This window comes from Poecilia reticulata, chromosome 16, assembly GCF_904066995.2.
Source record: "Poecilia reticulata chromosome 16, P_reticulata-male-v2, whole genome shotgun sequence".
In the NCBI taxonomy this organism is placed as follows: domain Eukaryota; kingdom Metazoa; phylum Chordata; class Actinopteri; order Cyprinodontiformes; family Poeciliidae; genus Poecilia; species Poecilia reticulata.
The window spans coordinates 13,171,839-13,192,415 of record NC_088845.1 but is presented as its reverse complement, the minus strand read 5'-3'; the positions used below and the strand labels follow the sequence as shown (position 1 = coordinate 13,192,415).

Genomic DNA, 20,577 nt, shown 5'->3' with positions numbered 1-20,577 from the left:
GAATTAATTGTGAGCATGAAAGATATAAAAAAAATTATATTTGTTTTGGCAGAATTAATAACTAATTCAAATGCTGTGGCTAAACAAGATGGTATACGGATTTTTATGATTTTTTTGTGCTTTTTTAAATTAATAGATTTATTCTTATACATAAATTTGAACATTCAGGAATGTTCAAAGCTATAAATTTAACTTGAAGTAATTTTTGAGTAGAACTGAGAGCTAGACAATCAGAAAATTGGTTTGTGATTGCATTTATTTATTTATAAATAATAATAATAATAATAATAATAATAATAATAATAATAATAATAATAATAATAATAATAATAATATACTGTGCTAATGTAATAGGGGTTTGATATTAAACTTTTTTGTTGGTTTTCAGCCATTTTTGAATGCAGTCAGTCCCCAAAAAATGTAGATTGTGCTACATCTAATTTGAACACATTAGCACTGTTTATAATCGACTATGTTATATTTATAGCGTCAATATGAATAATTCTGATTTTTCTAGTTTGTATTTTTAACAGTTGCATGTGCTTTTTGAAATAAAAGTGTCAGACACACTGGGAGAAAACAGCTGAGAAAAAAAAAACATTCAAGCATCCATTTTTGAAAATTAATATAGAAACAAACAGAACATTGCTGAAATATGTCAAGCCAGTTAATTTTTAGGATGAAATGAAGTCTTATCACAGGCCCAGTCTTGATTTGCAGTCTAATTCAAATATGGCTGATAGCAAATTAGCTTGAGTCCAAACTTAACCTTTTATAACATTTGAATTATTCACTGACAACTTTTAAGATTACGTAGTAATAGAAGCGTGAGGAACCACTGGTCAGTATAATTAACAATTTATTGATACAGCCTGTGTTAATCATATCACCACTAGATGACGCTGTTTTTTCCAACCTGATATCACGATCCAGACTGACAAGGCTTGTTGTCCCGCCCACTTTGTATCTCTACCCAATCACAGTTTACGTAGAATTGTTGTCGTACGTGTGTGTTGACACTGTAGCAAAGCAACCGGGAGAGAAGCTAAGTGATAGAAACCAACCATATGAAGGTACTTTTTAAGACACAAAAGATATTTTGCTTTAGAAATCCACGCAGATGTTAGCATCATTGTTGCGTTTTAATGCCTACAATGCAGTGTTGAAGTTTGATCGTTAAAAATGCTGAAAACAGTGTGAGGCCTAGCGGCAACGGTTACCTTGCACTCCCTTATCTGTTAGCATTCTGGCTAGCATGACAGTTAACTTATTCAGCTGTTTGTAAGAAATGCCGGTTTAAAGCCTCCAGATAGACGATGTACTATATGTCCTGTTGTTTTTTTTTTTTTTTGCTTTTTGTAACAGTGCGGTGCTGATATCTGAAGTAATACGCCTCATTTGCTTTGCTGGTGCTTTTAGCTTTGCACCTAACACGTAAATATGAGGAAATTGAGTTTTGTGGTGTGAGCCTATCTGTAAATTCCCATTATTTGTATCAGTATTTTTCTCACAAATATATTTGAAAACGCTCTGGTATTGCTTTAGGTGTTAATTTTTATCGGACTGTTTATTTCTTTAGTAAATTCATAATCTGATCTCTAGGTGCAAAACTATTTGGACTGTGTTGTTACGAAGTGCGTCAGGAGGGTGAATAATATTAGTGTGCACTAAGAAGTGTTGTAGTGGATTATATGTTCCATTACAAAATGTGTCGCTAATTTATTGGTTTAATTATCTTGTGTTGCAATTAGTAAGAGTTTTATTTAGCATTTTATAAGTTTTAGAAGGATTTTCCATTTGGATAAACAAGTAATAATTTGTAGAAATATGTGGCTGTATAGGGTGCACGTGAAAGCAAATGTATTTTTTTTTTTTTAATCTTGCCATCTGTTAAAATTGGCCCTGTCCAGTTTTAGGACCACGATGATTGATAAAGTTATTTCTATTAGCTAAACACCTAAAATTTGAGGTTTTTAAGCTTTCCCCTTTTCTAAAATGCATCAGTGGTCAGTACGGCAAAATACTTTGATTCTAGTTTCATCAGACTACAAAAGATTTCTCCAAATAAGTTGGTTTTATACCAAAAGTGTTTTTAAAAACCTGCAAATTTTTCTGTTTCTTTTGGAATAATGGACTCTTGCTCTCAGAGTGGCTTTTCGGGTCACACAGGTCTAGGGAACATTTCACGTCAGCCATGTTATTCACAAAGTCTTTGGTTTTATTCTGGAATTGAGACTCACAGTTTGCACCGAAACATGTTCATTATAGGGACACCAAACCTTCCATTTTCTGGAACAGTGAGATAGCTGGACACTTCCACTGTGTTTATTTGCTTGTAATTGTTTGATTAGATGAATGTAGCTTCTTCAGGCATCTGGAAATCATACCCAAGGAAGAACCAGACTTGTGGAATCTGCAATTATCTTTCTTATATTGATACCATATTGATTTATAAGCAAGCTCATATTTAGTTCAATTCAAAACTATTTCATTAAGTATTATTGTTGACAAACTGCTATAATTTATTTATGCTTCCTAGGTAGTGTGTGAATCTTTATCTGGAAATTGGTCTATTTAGGGATCTTTATATTTATCTTTAGCGTTTGTTACTATTTGAACAAGATTATGCAAAGGACTATGCTTTGGATTTAAGTGTTTCTTGTTCTGTTGGCTTTTGTTAGAAGAAATTAGCCTCTTATTTTACAGAAAAATGTACTATGGGGTTAGAAGCTCACATCTACAGGAATCTGTCAGAAATCTCCCATTTAACTTACTGGATTTGTGGGAAGGTAAAGTTAACCAGAAGAATTAAAGGGAACACAAATCTACATTTTCTCTTTTTTTTGTTTTTTGAGAAAATCTGAAGAATTAATGCAAAACACAAACAGCAGGTTATAATTGGATGGATAGAAACAGGTGTTAAATTTCCCTCATTGTGTTTTAATGGATTTTTGGACTTTCTCCATTGCAGTAAACTGATGTCAACTCAAGTTAAGCTCCCCTCTGTCTGCTGAGTCTGTCTCTTCAGCAGCACTATTTTAACTCTAGTTAATGGTAACAATGCAATGATTCTTATTAGTGCGTCCTTCATTAACATCTACCTTCTTTTGTCGTCAGTCTCTCACAGCATCAGCCTTTTTACTTTTTGCTTTGATATGATTATTGTCCTGTTCTGCTGGTTGTTGACCTGTTTCACCTCCACACTGAAGACATCTGATGTTTACTCTGAATAAAATACACCACCACTTTATAAGATCACAAAACAAATTATATCAGTGCTCACACTTGGTTTTTTTTTAAAGCCTCAGAATGTGTTTATATGGATCTGATGATCTCCAGAGTTAATTAGTTTTCAAAGGATTACAGAAGAGAGAGATGAACTTCTTCTCGTAATAGTTGAGCATTTTGAAAACTTTACTAATAAGTAAAGTCTGCAGGATTTTAGGAAAACATGAAGATTATGACATTTTGGATTTACACAAATTTTCCTCTGTGGTGTTTTTCTTTTTCATCATCAACGGCCTCGTCACTCCACATGAGCTTTCTGATTCACTCACAAAAAATCTGTATTAATTATAGCTATGAAAGGGAGTAAAAGAAAAGTCTTTCTTAGTGGTCGAATGCATTATGGGAAAAAAGAGTTTTAATGCACATAGCACCCAAAATACTATAGCCTTTGAAATGCAGCATCAAAGCAGTCCATTATGATTGTAATATTGCACACATTGATGTTGCGATGTGGCTTTTATATTTATTTGAATGTTTTATCAAAGAACTTTCCTTGTTCTGCAGATTTATCGTTCTGTCTTTCGGTAATACCCCTCGGGTTTCGCCTCTTTCATAAATGCATTTGCCTTTGAAATATACCTAGAATATCAAGAAGCGCCTGTTTCTGGGAGAGCCCGACAGGTTAATTTTCTTGGTTGCAACATATGTGTAATCATCTGCTCAATCTGGCCTTCTTTGATGGCGATCCAGAGGGACAACATGGGAAAGATGTGCATGTTTGCATAAAAATGAGCCAGATTTACAATCAGATTTATCATCATCTTTTCTCCTCATGAAGCCCGAGCTGAACAGGAAGCCGAGGAGACGAGTTTCTCTCCGTCTCTCTTTTGCCTTAATTTTAGTAAGTCCCCTGCGGTAATGAAGCCAGTCTGATGCAACTGCATTGATTTTATCAGACATCTGTAATAGTTAGTTTCCCTCTGTTATAGTATCGGAGATCTTAAGCTGGCCAATCAAAGCTAATGCGACGCTTCCTCACTTAGCAATCAAATGGAAGGTAGAGAGAGTAGACTCGCACCCATTTGTTATTATATTGTATTATTTTTTTGTATCGGGGATAAATTAAAACATAAAAAAACAAACAAGAGGTTACATCTGAGGGAATGTTTTTCTTCTTAATTTCTCATTTGAAGTTGTTTGCTTGAAGCCCAGTTAGATTTATTTCACTACTTGAGTAATTAATCTGCTGTAGCCTTCAGTCCTAAGTGCTCTTGCGTTTTTTTAGTTGATAAATATACATGCTCTGCTTCACATTCATTACACATGTTGCCCTCCGTGGTGCTGCCACTCTTCTTCTACTTGTGTGGTACTTCAGGTAGTCAGACTGTCAAGTGGTTTGGTCAGGAGTCACAGGCCGTTAGATATTAAAGAAGAGGGATTATTGCTTCTCGGTGTAGATGTCATTTTAACAAGCAAAGAGCGTCTGAGCCTCTTTAAAATTAGATAACGCTGCATGCAGAGGATGTAGAGACTTGAATCTTTGGCCTTTTTTTCTTGTCCTCATTTGCAAACCAGTAAGGACCTGGCTGGCTCAGGAAAATATGCAGCTTCAGTTTTACATTGTGATAACGATGTCTTGCATTTAATCTGTATTTCTCGCTCTTTTCGTTTTATTTTTAACCAATATTTTAACGGGTAAAATGTCATGTATTCACCCTAACACACTCCAGTCTTCAGAGGTGGGCAGAGTACCCAAAAATTGTACTCAAGTAGGAGCAGCACATTTATAAATAAATAAATATAAAAAGTAATCAAATCAGGGGAAAGAAAATTGTTCAAAATTAGTGTTTTTTCAATAAAAATCTTGTAAAACTTTAACAAAAACTGCAGGTGAGTGTCTTTGTCTGGTGAATGTTTGGTTAGGAGATGTTTGTTTTTCATTCAGTGAGTAGAAAATCCAGAAATTATACTCAAACAAGAATAAATATACTTAATAAAATTACTCAAGTGAAAGTAAAAGTACAGCGTAGTAAATTGTTTTTCCAAAAAGTTACTCAAGTAAATGTAATTGAGTAAATGTAACTTGTTACTGCCAAACTCTGCCAGTTTTACAGATGGTCAGTGACACAGTCTGTTGTCTGATAATCAGCAACTTTCAGGAGAAAAGACTCGTTACGGAAAGTCAGGTGATTATTTATGTTGCGTTTAAGCATTTAATTTGAGCGGGAAGGGCATACAGCTCAACACAAACTAATTTGTTCAACATAATGAATATTTATTATTCCTAATGGCTCAATGAGTCATTGTTAAGTTTGTGTTTTGTTCTCAGATCAGTCGGGTGTATTGTGTGTGTGTGTGTGTGTGTGTGTGTGTGTGTGTGTGTGTGTGTGGGTGTGGGTGAGACTTTTCAAAGCATTATGTTATATTTTAGGTTACTTTGATCCTGCTATTTAATTTCTAAAGTTAACGATGTTTCAGTTTTCCCACTGAGACCTACGTCTTCTGTTTTGTGAATGTCGTTGTTTTCTTAACTTATAGTTGTGTTTAGTGTTTTTTTGAGGTGCTTTGCACTTCAGGGCCACCGTAGTTTGGGTGGGGATGGCCATTTATCACTTATCATGATAAGAATTGGATTTTTTGTTGTCAGAATAAATCAAAATGAATGATATTTAAAAATACCTGAAACTCTGTATTATTGGGTTATTTTCACTGTGTGAAAATAATTGCATTTATCAAACTCAATGAGTTTGATAAATGCAAACTCATTGAGGAGTTTGCATTTATCAAACTCCTCAATGAGTTTGCATTTATCAAACTCCTCAATGTGACCGGTGTCCTAAAGAAGTGCATTACCAATTCAGATGTTTTCCAACCACAGTATTTGGGTTTGTGGGCTATGATTGCCTAAAATATTACTAATAAATAGTTCTTATAGTCAGTTTTGTCATTATCACAGTAATACAATAAAATGTTATAATATTGCCACATCTTTATTTGGGGCTTAATTTGGGGTTAGAACGGTTTTCCTTAAATTTCTTATGTATTTAAAACTAGCTGCTTTGTAACAGAGCCTGCAGAACTTTTAACATTTTATTTATTGCAAATTCAGTAAAACAAATTGAAATAATCTCGACAGAAATGGGTATCATTGAGTAAAAGCCTAATTGGTGCATATTTGCTTGCTAGTTTTTGGTTTTCTTTTTTCAAACATCTCCTCCACCAGCTCCTTGTTTTGTGTGTTTTTTCCCCCCATATTGTCTGACCTGCTATTTGTGTCTCATATTACTTATTTCCCTGTCTGCAGATGGAGGTGGAGCAGCTTCTGTCTCTGTCAGGCTCGGCGCTGGCCCAGGCTGTCAGCTCCCTGCTGGAGACTCCTGGCCTCTACGTTTTCTCTGACATCCTGGAGCTGCCTAACGTCAGAGAGGTAAACACGTCGACTTTACATGACAAAAATAATAAATAATACTATTTTTATGGCACAGTTTGACCAGAACCAAGTTTTAGGTCCGTTCAAGTATCAGAGCAAATATCAAATGTGACTGAAAGTCACAGTATTTGTGCACACATTCATTTATTTTAACCGAAACCAGCCTCTGTTTCCAGCATGCTGCTCAGTTTTCAGCTGATTTGACCAAAATATAAACAAAGAAATAAAATTTATAACACCATCATGTGAACTTCAGTTTTACACAAAGATGTAAATAAATTCACCGCTCTTATGTCTGTAAAAGAACCAGAAATGTACTCCTTTATAAAGTTGTAGTGGGTTTTGTTGCTAAACATAGCTGGATATCAATAACATTAATTATTGCTGTATTTTTTTCAATCTTAAGATGTACAATCTGACCAACCAGAGTCCGATTCATATTCATATTCTGATGAAACAGACAGACAGTTGTTGCACTTTTATCTCAACTTTTCATCAAAAACACCCTGAAACGTCTCTCCTGCGCCTTGTATTTATTAAGAATAATTCACCTTGACGTTTCTCACATTTTATCATATTAGTGCTGCAAACTTTAAAGTGTTTCATTTTAATTTTACGTGACAAACTAACAAATATCCACCTTTTGTCTATTGTACTGCAATTTTTATACTGTTAATAATTAACACGAGCATTTTTATGTTTTTAATTTGACTTCTGATGACAAATCTTTTGCACTGGAGTTTATTTAGGGGTGTTATGCTGAAGGGGGTTGAATGTAAATGCACACCACATTATTCAGTATTTTCTTTGTGAACATTGAAAATGAAAATTGTCAACTTTTTTCCTTCAGCTTCACAGTTCCACTCTACTTTGTGTTAATCTGTCACATAAAAACCTCCTAAAATACGCCGTGCTTATAGTTCATTCTGTCTGAATCCTGTTGCTAATGTTTCATTTTTTTATTAGTTTTGCTACACAGTAAAGTCGTAGAGAATAAAAACAGATGAATGAATGGATAAAATGCCAGTTTTAATATTTGCAAAAGATTTGGGGCACTTTTATGAGCCGAGCAATGAATTTCTGTCTATCTTCTGCCGGTAAATGACCGTAATGTGGTTTCATGCTGGTAAACTGAAAGACAAGCGTCACTGCAGAAAATTGAAGATGGTATTGGGGAAATTAAATGTCTGTGGATTTAGCTGTAAAATGTGCAGCTCGATGTTTATTGCATACAGTCAAATAAAAACAAATACCTGCAGAGATATTATGATTGAGGCAGATGAAACAAAAGGGGAAAGTTCAGTCTAAATGAAAAACATTGTAGAAAATGTGTAATATGTTGACCACTGTGTCCTTTAGCGTTTATTACTTTAGAGCTATTCTGTAACCATTTATTCTTCTAATCTCTGTTCCTTGAAAATGTCTTCAGGAGTGTACAAACTTGCAAAAACTATTTTATTTTGGGATTTTTACTTGCTAAATAAACGATAAACTCGGCTCACAATATTTTTTATGAATTAACCAAAGCGATCAGATTTCTGTAGACAATTATTGTAGAGTTTAAACAGAAAAACAAGCAAGCAAAAAAAAAAAAATTTCAGCTTGATTATCTTTTTCTAGATTTGCTTTTGTGTCTTTTCAGCAATAATAACTTTATATTGTTCAATTTTGCTTTATTAAATAGGCATGCCCAAGTCTTAATTAATAGCAAAAGATGCATAACACTAATAAATTACCTTAAGCTGAAAACAAAGCCTGGATAAAAACTTTGTGTTACAATTTTACGTTTTAAGACTTTAATTTCCATCGGTGAAAATTTCAAATTTAAGCTGTTCTTGAATTGTGATCAAGGGCCGCCCCAAATCATTCTGAGCGCCGCAAATGGCCCTCGGACCACACTTTGGACACCCCTGCCCTTAGACATTAATAGCTGTTTTAAAGTGTTGCTCCTAACAAAAGAGGAGCACTTTAACAGGGTTGATGAAACACAAAGCTCTGCCTCTGTGAATCACAGCTTTTTATGTTATCAGATAAAATTTGTTTATCTGAATTCCTCCTCATAGATTATCATCTTGTTTCAGCTCCATTTTATCTTTAGACGAGTTGAAAACATGATCTAATTATACGTTTTCCCCTGCACGGAGCTTCCTTCCAGTAAAACAAAGACGCGCTTTCGCTTAGAGGACATCGTCTTTTGTCTTTTCCTCACAGGCCGAATACCTGATTCATGCATATTCAGCATTCGCCGCGTCTGCGACACAATTGTAGGAGTTGAATACATTTTTCTCTTTAGGTGGATTTACGTTTTAGGATTCAGGCAAAACGCCTGGCGAACCTAAATCAAGCAGCAGAGAAGCAATATGGGTAGTTTGTGAGAGGAAAGACCAGATTTACTTCAGACTCCTCCTCCCGTCTGGTCAGTGGTTGGGTGGCGGTACCAGAACGACTCGGGCAGAGATCTTAAATCTGCTCCGAATCAAAAGCTCGCCGGGGACACATTTCCCCTTCCATAATAATCCAATCCTCTTTGTACTGAACTGAATCTTTTTAAATATGGAAAATATTAATTTTTATGAGTCCTTTTCGACGTGGCCTGACCTGCTCAGTATGCTCAGATAATACTTATCTCAAATGCAGTCGTCCATTGTGTGCTGCCTCATAATTTTCTCTTTCATCTTCCCTCTGACCCACAGCTGGAGAACGGCCCTCATGCGCCGGTGTATCAGCTGCTGAACCTCTTTGCCTATGGAACCTACTGCGACTACAAAGGTACTGCAGCGGCAGCACTATGTAAATAAGTAATGGAGTCGCCCCGCAACTCTTTTATGAAGCTCTATTTCTCCTTAGCAAGGCAGCCACTTAAACACTGAGGTTTTGAAATCTTTCAAGTGAAGACCTGGAGGTTGTTTATTAGCTGTAAAATAACACTTTCGCTTCTTTAGGCGAGTGCTCCTATTATCAGATAATTGTCTGTCATGGCGAGGCTGGTACAGACGAGCTGTCTAATCTAATCTGGTGGCACTTAATTTGTCCCCTGCGCAAAAGTATTATGAGCAAGAAGTGAGATCTTAATAAATATGTTTAATTGAATGTTGAAAATGATCCAACGGGAAAAACAGCGCAGCCCACTTTGCTGCCTTCTGTGTCACGCTGCAAGGAGGTACATTTACTTTCATGAGGCCGTGCGGTGGAGCTGTCAGCGCCGTTGTCTCAGGAGGGTCTGAGTCCGTCTCCCAGGGGAGCAAAGTCTGCCAGAGGGACGGTCACTGCAGTCAAACCTGCTCCAGACGCTCGCCCAGCTACGTTCGCTGACTGCTTCAAAGGGCAACACTTTCCTGATAGTTCCTGGTGTTAACCGGTTATATTTCTTGCTTTAAAGTGATAATAATCAGCTTGATCAGCCCTGACGGGTCAGAAATAATAACAATTTTTAAAAAATCCAGTCTTTTTCTGATCAGTGATTGAAACATACCTAATTCTTTTCAGCTTGTAGCATCAACACTCTTCAGGGTAGATGTTACACACGAGAGAAGGAAAAAAAGACAGCCATGTTCAGCTTTAGTGAGACGTTTAAGGGTGTTTTCACACCTGATAGTCCAGTTGACTGGGGAACAAAACAGGATGGTGCTGGAAACCTTTGAAAATTTACCTTGAAAATGCTTGAAAGGTGCTTGAATTTTACTGTGGGGGAAACCCTGAGTGCTGGACATGGTTGGTAACATTACTCTGGTTGGCTGTGACTTATAAACAATGCCTAATTGGTACCAAGCTGCTAAGAAAATATCCATAACTCCAATAAACGTCAACTCCAGTTTAGTATTGGAACAAATTGACATGTAGCTGATAAGTAAACTTTTTTATATTATGTTTAGAAGGAGATCATAGATGGAAAATGTTCAGCACAACAAAAAGTATTTTTCTTTTATTAGCCACATTTTTTTACTTCTATTTTCAGTCCAACAGCCTCGGACTACCAGTCATTAAACCTGGTTAAAGAAACCAAGAAGAAAGTTCTCGTTTTTGTTTCTGAGATTAGAAAAGTTAGAAACCTGCATATTGTTCTTTTATTAATGAAAGCATCTGTTTTTAGGACCTAGGATAAATATGTTTAAAGTAGGAGTGCACCGGTTGCAGTTTTCTGGTCGATCGCTGATCATCAATCTTTAAAAAGCCTGACCTGCCGATTCCGATTTCAGCCGATACCAGATTGTTTTTGCCTGAACTGTTTATAAACTTAGCAATAAAGTTACTTATTTGGCAGCAGTCGAGTCACTGCTATTAACTGCAAACGTTCAGACCCGACCTGGTGGGGCAAATCTCTCTACAGAGAGAGCAGAAGAGGACAGTGGCTGATTTTTAGGGGAATAAGATGAGCGTATATCTCCCAAAAATACTGAAATCGACACCAATAAATTGGCTAGCCAATAAATCTGTGCACCCCTAGTTTAAATCACAAAAATGAAAGATTGAAAATGAAATAATTTTGCATTTTTAACTGGAAAAAATATTTCTTAGCTTTTGTTTTGATGATTTTAGCGGGCGGTGCAAATAACCTGTACACCACTGCTTTAACGTGTTGAGTCGCTGGCTCGTGATCGATTGATTGGCTCTTTGAGTTAACAAACCGTTGAACAGGTGTCCCTAATAAAGTGTATTTAACGGTTCAAAGCCACGCTTGTTAATTTTTCTCCCTGTTTGCCAGTCATTCCTTGTTTTCCTGTGCTGCAGAGAGAGCGGCGTCTCTTCCAGAGCTGACCCCAGCCCAGAGAAACAAACTCCGTCATCTGTCCATCATCAGCCTGGCTTCCAACCTCAAGGTTCATTATTTATCTTCCTTTAGTTTCAGCATCGAAGTGCAGATAATAAATGTTCTTCTGCCACCGCATCCCTGCAGGCTTTAAATAGTGAGCTCCTACATCAATAATACGTCGGCATTGCTGCTTTTAAATATGACTTTACTGTTTTATTCTGACTGATAATCAATTCTTGTAAAGTTCAAGTGAGGTTGCTTTTGATTGTAAGTCTGTGGCTGCGTTTGCATCAGCCAACTTGGCAACAAATACACAAATAAGCATCAAGGTTTCTTTTTAAATCTTCAGGCTCTTCTTTTGGCTTGCTGCTAAATCTTTTATAGAACAAGAAACTATGTTTGAAATCATCTTTCCTTTGGACTTTCCAACTACGCTTCACCTTTTATTTATGCCCTTTTCTTTCTCGGCTCCTGTTGAATAATTGATTCATTATCCTGGCTAACACAGTCCTTTTTTTTACTCTGTTAGCTCGCTCTCCATTTCCGTTAGCATCACTCCTTCCTCTTCTGCCCTCTGTTTTGTGTCACTGCTTCCTCTGCATGCAGCCTTGAAATCTCCTAATTGCCAATAAAAAAAAAAAAAAGAACGGTGAGATTTCAAACTGCTTTCATCGTCCGACAGCAGCAGCATTTAAGCAAATGAGCATTTAAACTGGGATTTGTTTTCTGAAAACCACTAATGTACAATCAGAGTTGCTGCCAGTTGACATAGAGTTGAGAATATGAAGGTTTAAGCTGCTTCATTTCCCCTCAGTGCCTGCCATACTCGCTGCTGCTGCAGCAGCTCGAGCTGAAGAATGTGCGGGAGCTGGAAGACCTGCTGATCGAGGCCGTCTACTGCGACATCATCCAGGGGAAACTGGACCAGAGGAACCAGCAGGTGGAGGTGGACTGCAGCGTCGGCCGCGATCTCGGCCCCAACGAGCTCCCAAACATAATCAACACACTGCAGGAGTGGTCAGTGCCAACCGCATTCATCCTCTGCAGCTGCGTTTCCATTGACCATGTCATGGCGCAAATAAATGGAAGCATGCCAATTTCAGTCTGAGATTTCTTCAACAGTTTGTAGTTTTTACTGTTTACAGTAATATTAGGAGTAAGAGAGAGAGAGTGTATTTTCTGCTGCAACACCCAGACTGTCTGTAGCTGCGTTTCCATCGACCACAAAATGGCACACTGAGCACTTCTTCTTTTTATGGCGGTTGGCAGAACACTGAGAACGCTGACGCTATTGCGCCCTCTACTGCGCATGCGGGACACTTTCGGGTCGTTTGCCCGTTCATGCTGCAGAACACAGACAGGTCGCATTTATTTGACGGTGTGAACGGCACCGGCAAAAAAATCTGAATTGGGTCACTTCGGGCTGCAGCGTGAACGCAGCCAAAGCTTTGTTCTCATTGCTAATGTAAGCTTAGTTTTCTGACCGGCGTTCCTCCGTCTTTCTCTCAGGTGTACAGGCTGTGAGGCGGTTCTGTGCGGCATCGAGGAGCAGGTCTCGAGGGCGAACCAGTACAGAGAGAACCAGCTAAAGGTTAAAGTCCAAGTGGAAACAGAGGTTTGTCCTTCATTACTTTACCCCGCGGTTCTGTTTTTCTCAGGGAGAATAAATGTCTATCTTCTTCAACATTTATTTTTCGCCCCTGGCTGTCTTTGTTATTTTAGTTTTCCCGTTGCTGCTTATCTCCATCCCCCCCCCACCCCCATCTGCTGGCTTTAATAATCCCAGTTTATACTGGCTGAACGATTCCTCTCTGTTCCACTTCCAGTCTAAGCAGCAGAATGTTTATTTATAATGAAAAACATGAGCTTCTGCTACACATGAGAAAAAATACAGAGTGTATTTTAAAAATAAGTGATTTTTTTTTCCCCCCCCAGAATATTGCGTTCTCAGCTTTCACATTTATTTTAATGATTTGAAGCCATTTGCATTTTTACTTTCCCGTTGTTCCCTGAGGTCCAACACAAATACAGCAGACAGTCAAACAGGTACTGACACACCAGTCTGTTTTCATTTCAAGTCTTTTATTTTAACAGTGAATTCACAGGAGACGTACAATGTCTCATAAAAGCAACAATACCAACGAACTGCCTCTCATTTCTTTCAGGTTCCTCCTACAAATTTCAGTGTATGTTATTGGGGTTTATGTTGTGAATGAACATGAGTTTCTGTGCGTATTTGTAACACAAAAAGAAAAGAATACATAGTTGTTGTTTTGCTTTTGAATAAACTGAAAAGTGTGGTGAGCACTTATACTTCCTTAGCCCTAAAAAGATCTTGTACCTTTATTTGCAAAACTGAAGATTTGTGGCTGCATGCAAAACGCTCTGGGGTAGAAAAACTACCTGACGGCATCATTTCTGCAGAGAAATGTGGTGGTGGCAGCATCATGCTGTTTGGCTGGTTGTCTTTTGGTCGGGGTTGATGTGAAGTTAAAATTAGATGATTTATATCAAAAGAGCTAAATAAAATTGTGTAAAAACTTGAAAATTCAATACAATTGCATGCTGTGAATATTTTATTTGGAAAAATATTGGAAAATCCAAGTTTTTTCTTCCACTGCGCAATGATGCAACACATTAATTTGAAAAGTATAATATGACTATGAATTAACCTACATGGCACTGCATAATTGGTACAATATCTATATAAAAAATCAAGACATATTTAGAGTTTATATAAATGAATCTTTCTGCAGGGGATGAGCTCAGTTAGTCTAAAAAGTGCAGCAGTGGGACATATTAGAGGTGTGATTCTGTGCTCACTGTTGATTCAGTTGCAATTATCTCTTACCTGTTAATGACCTGTTATTTACGTAAATATACACATCAGTGTCTGCCACAAACAGCACCACGTGTTATCACTAAGTACTTTTGTACAATTAGTTTGAATTCCCTTTTTATACGCTGCTTTTTAAAAATCCAATGTGGTTTTCTGACGAGAGTTTGCAATGCCAGTGTAAAACCGAGGAAGTGATCCATCTCACTGCTGTATTACATCTTTGTTTTGCTTTGACCTGGCGACAGGCTGCAAAATATATCAGTAAAGTGTAAAAGTCAAGTGTTCTTTCTTTGAGCTTTTACATCATGCTTACGATGTTCCCTCATCAAAAACACACCTGGAGTGTTTCCTTGATTCTTTCATGCATGTTTGAGAAATATTTTAATCTCCACGGCAACCATTCAGCTGTGCAAAACATCTGGCTGGACTTGGCCCCGCCTTCGAGGCGCAGCTCCTCCTCCGAGCTGCAGTTTCCAAGCTTCGCTCTCAGCTCCTGCAGACTAGCCGCCAGCAGTTAGCAAAACACCTGGTGGAACTGAGCATCTTATTATACGAGCTGAAAGGCTAATGGAGGAGCCATGTTGTGAGTTTTTAAAGAGACAGAGACCCAATTTCAAGGTCAAATTTCTTTTCAATTCTAATAAAAAAATATTTTATTGATCCCAAAGAGAAATTAAATAATTTCAAGTCATATTTGATATATACATAGTTTTTATAACAACTGAAGTTAGCGTAGTGTTTTAAAATGATTCTGCCGGTGTAACTCTTCCCTGCTCAGCTGAGATTTCCTCCCTGTGGGAAGCTTAATGCCAGCAGGAGAAGAGTAAACATAGTTGTATTATCGCAGTTTTTCACTGCTGTTTACAGACCGAGTTCATCTTGTCAGGCGTGTTTGCCTTTTGGTAAGTTCATGAAATCCCAGATGTGCCGTTTTGTCTGGTTTCTGCTCAGCGTTTGTCTCTGCATCCATCACTGCTGACCTGACTTTCATTATTTAACATAACACAGTAACTTCTGCAAAACGTTCCACACAAACACACACAAAGAACATTTTCAGGGTTTGATTCACTTTACTCAAGGTAATGACAGAAGTTTGTCTCTTTGCTGTTTACCTGAGGGCAGAAAGTCTGTGATTAATGGTCGTATATAATAAACTCTGTCGCTGTATAAACAGATCCATCCCCATCAGAAAACTAAATACCTGGGACTGTTGTTGCTTTTCAGGCTGCTGGTGAGCAGCTTCGTCTGCAGCAGCGACTTGGTGGATGTTAAAGCTGTTTAGGTTTCACAGATACTCAGTCCAGCTTCGCTTTAGTCGCCTAATGACTTAGACTGTCTTCCCACCTCTTTAACTTTTATGCTGCATTAAACTGATGTCACCAAGTGAATCACAGGCATAGAGAGTTTAAAGCAGTTACTGTCGTCCAGGGAAATTTGTCATTTAGTGATGAATACAACTAAAGTTTTCAAAGATACAAGTTGGAGTCTTAAAAAATGTGGAATATGATACAGTCTACTCTAGAGGTGTCCAAAGTGTGGTCCGGGGGCCGTTTGCGGCTCTCTGAAGGATTTTGGGTGGCCGCCCGAGCTTTTTAAATACATAATATTTTCTTAAAAACAAACAAAGATACATTCTCACTTATTATCAAAATACATGAAGTTTAATTGAGTAATTAGAACCATAGACATTTATCAAGTCAACCCAGAAAATGTAGAAACCGACTGAACATGCAATCATGTAAAACCTTTTTTGATCCATTTTCTAAACATTTTGCTCCTTTTAATAAAGTGTAATTTTTTTTAGTTTATTATTGAGCAGATGTAACAAAAGAAAGCACAAAAAGTTTGTTTTAAAAACGTTTTTTCTCTTCATGACTTGCAGAACATTTGGATGCCTCTGGTCTGCGCTAAACAAGGTTCTCAGGGGATTCAGGAGATAAACTGGCCCCCAGCATCACACGTCCTCCACCTTACTTAACAGTTTTCTACATGTTTACCATCACCTTCAGTGTTTGTTGCTCTAAAACTTCATGTCTCGATCTGAGTTTCATTTTACTGTCTTGCACTGTCTGTGGGGACAAAATAAAAATGTCTCCTTGTCCAGCCTGGTGGCCAAGCAAAATGGACCTCAAGTCACTGATTACTAATAAATCCTAGAAACTCTGAGTTACAAAAAAAGTACATATAAATTGGAAATGTCAGTTTTGGATTTATTTCAAATGGTCCCAACGTTTTGGTTTTATTAAAAAACTAAATTACTTTTTCCTCCACAGCTGTGGTGTAGAGGAAAGGAGGAAGGAAGAAGCTCATTATTAGAGAAAATGTAAAATGAAGAAAGCTAAAAATTTAATCCAAATACATTTATTTTTTAGAAATATATTTTAACCAGCAGACACTTAAGCAACAAAATGTTGTTGCTTAAGAAGCTAACTGTTCACAGAGAAGTTACATTTTTTTTTTTTAGCTAAACGTTTTATGAAATCTGTATGTAAAAATGTTTTTTTGTTGCGTTACTGTGATAAAAAGACAATTTCCAAATTATTTGGGTCATAGATTGTTTTCTATTTTATTAGCCTTTCTTGATTTGTGGTCCAGGGACGAACAAAGTTATTTTCAGAGCCACAAATGGCCCCCGGGCCACACTTTGGACACTCTCGCTTCACATAATAAATTTTCTCAAACTGAATTGCTGCTGATGTAACGGATTCTTGTTTTCTTTTTCCATAAGGTGTCAAACCTACAAAAGACGCTAAAGGCCAGCGCTGCGTCTCCGTCCTCAGGCCCCGCCCCCGCCGGAGCAGCGTCCAATCAGGACGCAGATCAACCAGCCGAGCCTCGGGACCCCGCCTCTTCTCAGGAACCACGACAGCCAGGCAAGAAGGCTTCAAAGGTCAAAGGGTGAGTGCTCTGACGTCAGGCTCCTTACTTTATGTCGCCTGGCAGTCTAATAATTAAAACATCTGAGTTGTTTTGGATTTAAAGTGCATCTTTTCTCCCAAGGCTTCACAAATTGAACATGAGCGGCTTTGCAGAGGGAAGATGTTTTATTCAGAACAAACTCAGTTCTGTCTTTTCAATCAAGTCTCGCTCTCTTTATTGTTACGGTTCAGAAAACTGGAACAAAAAGCAGCATGTGGTGTTTTTTTTAAATTCCGTTAAATATCTCTTTATTGAGTTTTATCTGTCCGTTCCTTTGTTTTTATTTTAATACGTGTCTTCTTTTGCCAGGCTTAAAGCACAGAACAACAATGACGATCAAACCAAGCACTAAATTAAAGCGATCAGTTTAGAAAAACAAATCCCCAGAAGAATCCATTTCTGCTTTTTTTTTTTTTTAAAAGCAGTAAAAATGGAGCTGGTGATTGAAGTGTGCATGAACTACTTTGTTGTCAGATACTCACCAGTGTGTCTGCAGTTCCAGTATAACCCCGTTCTCCTGCTCTGCCTCCATCCAGCCGTATTACCGACGGCTAATTTCACAACGGTCCCGAATTGTAAAATGTCACTGGATACACAAAGAGCCGTTTCTCCCTCTGGTGATCAGCCGCTGTTTATGTTTGCCTGCCGAACAGAAAGCCGGCTGCTAACATTTGGGCGAAACACAAGAGCCCTCCCTGTGATTTCCATCCTCAGAGCTTCATTCAAACGGAGAGCCACATCCAAATTAATGAAAGCTTAACCTCAATCCTCAAATTTAAATAACTTTTAAACCTTCTTTTTTGTAGTGAATCCATAATTCAGTGGTTATAATTAGACATTTTACTAGCCAGATTTTGTATTAATCCTCTCAGATCAACTCCAGTTAAAACTGCAATGTGTAACTTTAATAAAAATATGTTTTTACATTTCAGTTAAAACCATCTTGTGATGGTTTATGAGACAAATAATCGGTGAAAAGATCAATTCCCAACCTCTTTTCTGAGCTACTAAAGCTGTCTGAATAAACGCACCAACCAGAACCAGGAGGCGGGTCTTAGGGCTGCTAATCAACCCTCAGTATGTGCTGCTAAATGTGCTAATGATGCACAAACAACTCACAGTTACATTAAAACAATTATTGGTGGCTAAGCTAACTATACTGAGCGTTTACAACAGGCTATACTAGCTACAGCACCACATAAGATTGTGATTGACAGCACTAAGACCCGCCTCCTCACTCTGATTGGTTGTTTCTAGTTCCCACTGGGAGAACACAGATGAGGGGTTTTCATGGATTATTTCTCATATTGTCACAACATGGTGGCATTTTCAACAAATATGTTAAAAAAAAAGTTTTTATAAAAGTGACACACTGCAGCTTTAAAGCAGATTGAATATTGATGTGGAATATTTTAGCATCTTTGCATCCAGGTTGCATCAGTTCTGCTGCTTCCCCCCCCCCTCCTTAAAAGCATAATTATATAAATAAACCTGAAACTAAGCATCAACTCGGTGAGTTTTGTTTTAATTGGCTGTGTCCCAAACAGACTGCGTGGGAGCGGAAAGATCTGGTCCAAGTCCAACTGAGGTGGAGGGATTAGGATGGGAGGACGGCCGCACTGATGGACACTCGCTGGCACGTTGATGGACGGACGGACGGACACATACCTAAAAACGATGCGAGCCATTCCTCCTGGAGAGCAGCCACACACCTTCACTGGAAATTGTCATCAACAAATGAAAGGCCTGCGGGGCGAACGAAGCAGGCGCGTGGTCCGCTCCTGCACAGACTGTCGGTGTAAATAAAAGCACTCGTAGCACGAGGACAGAACCGTCTGCGGTAGGAATCAGTTGCCTTTGACCGGAAACAGGATCCGTGTGTTTAAAGGTGTACGTTTGTCTGTGTCGTTTGGTTCAGATTAATTTTCAGTTTTGTTTTTTCTTTCTTTCTCTCTGCTGGGTTGAAAACTTGTATAAGAATCAGAATATAAGTTGTCGGGAAATAAAAAAGCTCACTATTCATCTCGGCTGCATTATTAATGTCACTTCTTTTATTAAATCTGCCTCTCTGGAGGCCGAGCTACTAAATGTTAACTCGCAGAAGGGGGGCTCCCCGTTTAGAGGTCAAGTCGTTAATTAGGGCGTGTCCCCAACGGGATTAATGCGTTATAGAGCCGAGGCTTCCTCTGTGCACCGGCAGCGCCCGCAGACACGCGTACGGCAAGCGCATTCGGATTTTATAGCAGTCTGTTTGGCCCACAGCCGGTTTCTGTGTCTGAGTTGCTGCCAGTCTTCTTTGTACCTCCATCACGATCAGATTGCCTCCATCATGCCGCCGCCGCCGTCTCCTCCTCGCGTCGTCCTCCCTTCATCCTGCATGACGTTAATGATGGCAAATGGCTGACCAGCGGTGACAAGAAACCAGACGGGAAAATTATCCTGTTCCATTTAACCCGCCATCTTCCTAAATTCCCCCTTCCCTCCGTCATCCTGCCTCACCTCTATAAATAGACGTGTTAATTTCAGTCGGTGTGTCGGGCTTCATTTTTTTTTTTCTTTTTCACAACAGTGGAGCTGTGACTTTTAGCAGCTGTACACCTCTAGAGGTGTCAGAGAGAGAGGGGGTGCTGACCTCCACGCTCATCCACATTGAAGCTGAATTTCTTCACACTGACCAAAAATCTCAAAATATTTCATCAGAATTTTATGATAGAAGTTATGAAGCGACTGAATTGTTTTTACATGTAAAAATCAAAAAGGTGTGACGTTTTTCACCCTCTGTGGATCAATGCTAAAGTTTGTATCTAAAGACAAAAACTTTTGAATCCTGGAGCTCAGTGAACATCAGTTTTCAAGTCTTACCACAGATTCTTAGTTGGATTAAAGTTTGGACTTTAACTAGGTCACTCTATCACATAGACATGCTTTGATCCAACAGACTTTCCTGCAGGAAGATTAATCTCTCTCTCTCTCTCTGTGTGTCTGAGTTTTGGTAATTGGATGTTCCCACCAGAAACCACTCAGGGGGAAAGTAGTTTAATTTCAAAAAAAGAAAAAAAAAGCTTTTCTTTGTGATCAAAAACAGCAGAAATTTGAAATTTGGTTTTATTTCACAACAGAGAAAAAGAAAACGGCACCTTTTTAAATAAAATAAAAAAACATAGAACATTACAAGTGTTTCAGCTTTTTGGTGAAAAAAGAGAAACCAGAATTAAAATATTTGATTCTTTTTTCTGTTCGTATTTAAGAAGAAATAATTGTATTCTTTCATCTTCAGCACATTAAATTACAGTAATTGTTTTATTGACAGGTAATTTAATAGGAAATTCAAACTTTTAGGCATTAATTTTTATTCTTGCGTGTACAGAAGAAACAGCGCCCCCTACAGTCAGTACACAGTAAGTCGGAATA

At 38.0% G+C, this 20,577-nt stretch overlaps 1 protein-coding gene across 1 annotated transcript; it reads left to right on the top strand.

The window, feature by feature from the left end:
* The first annotated feature begins 940 nt into the window (after positions 1-940).
* Positions 941-19,188, top strand: cops7a (COP9 constitutive photomorphogenic homolog subunit 7A). The gene is made up of 8 exons (XM_008431375.2): positions 941-1,073; positions 6,533-6,655; positions 9,352-9,427; positions 11,387-11,475; positions 12,223-12,425; positions 12,918-13,023; positions 16,976-17,145; positions 18,714-19,188. The coding sequence occupies exons 1-8, from the start codon at positions 1,068-1,070 to the stop codon at positions 18,751-18,753; spliced, it is 813 nt and encodes a 270-aa protein (XP_008429597.1). The 5' UTR covers positions 941-1,067; the 3' UTR covers positions 18,754-19,188.
* The last annotated feature ends 1,389 nt before the right edge of the window (positions 19,189-20,577 follow it).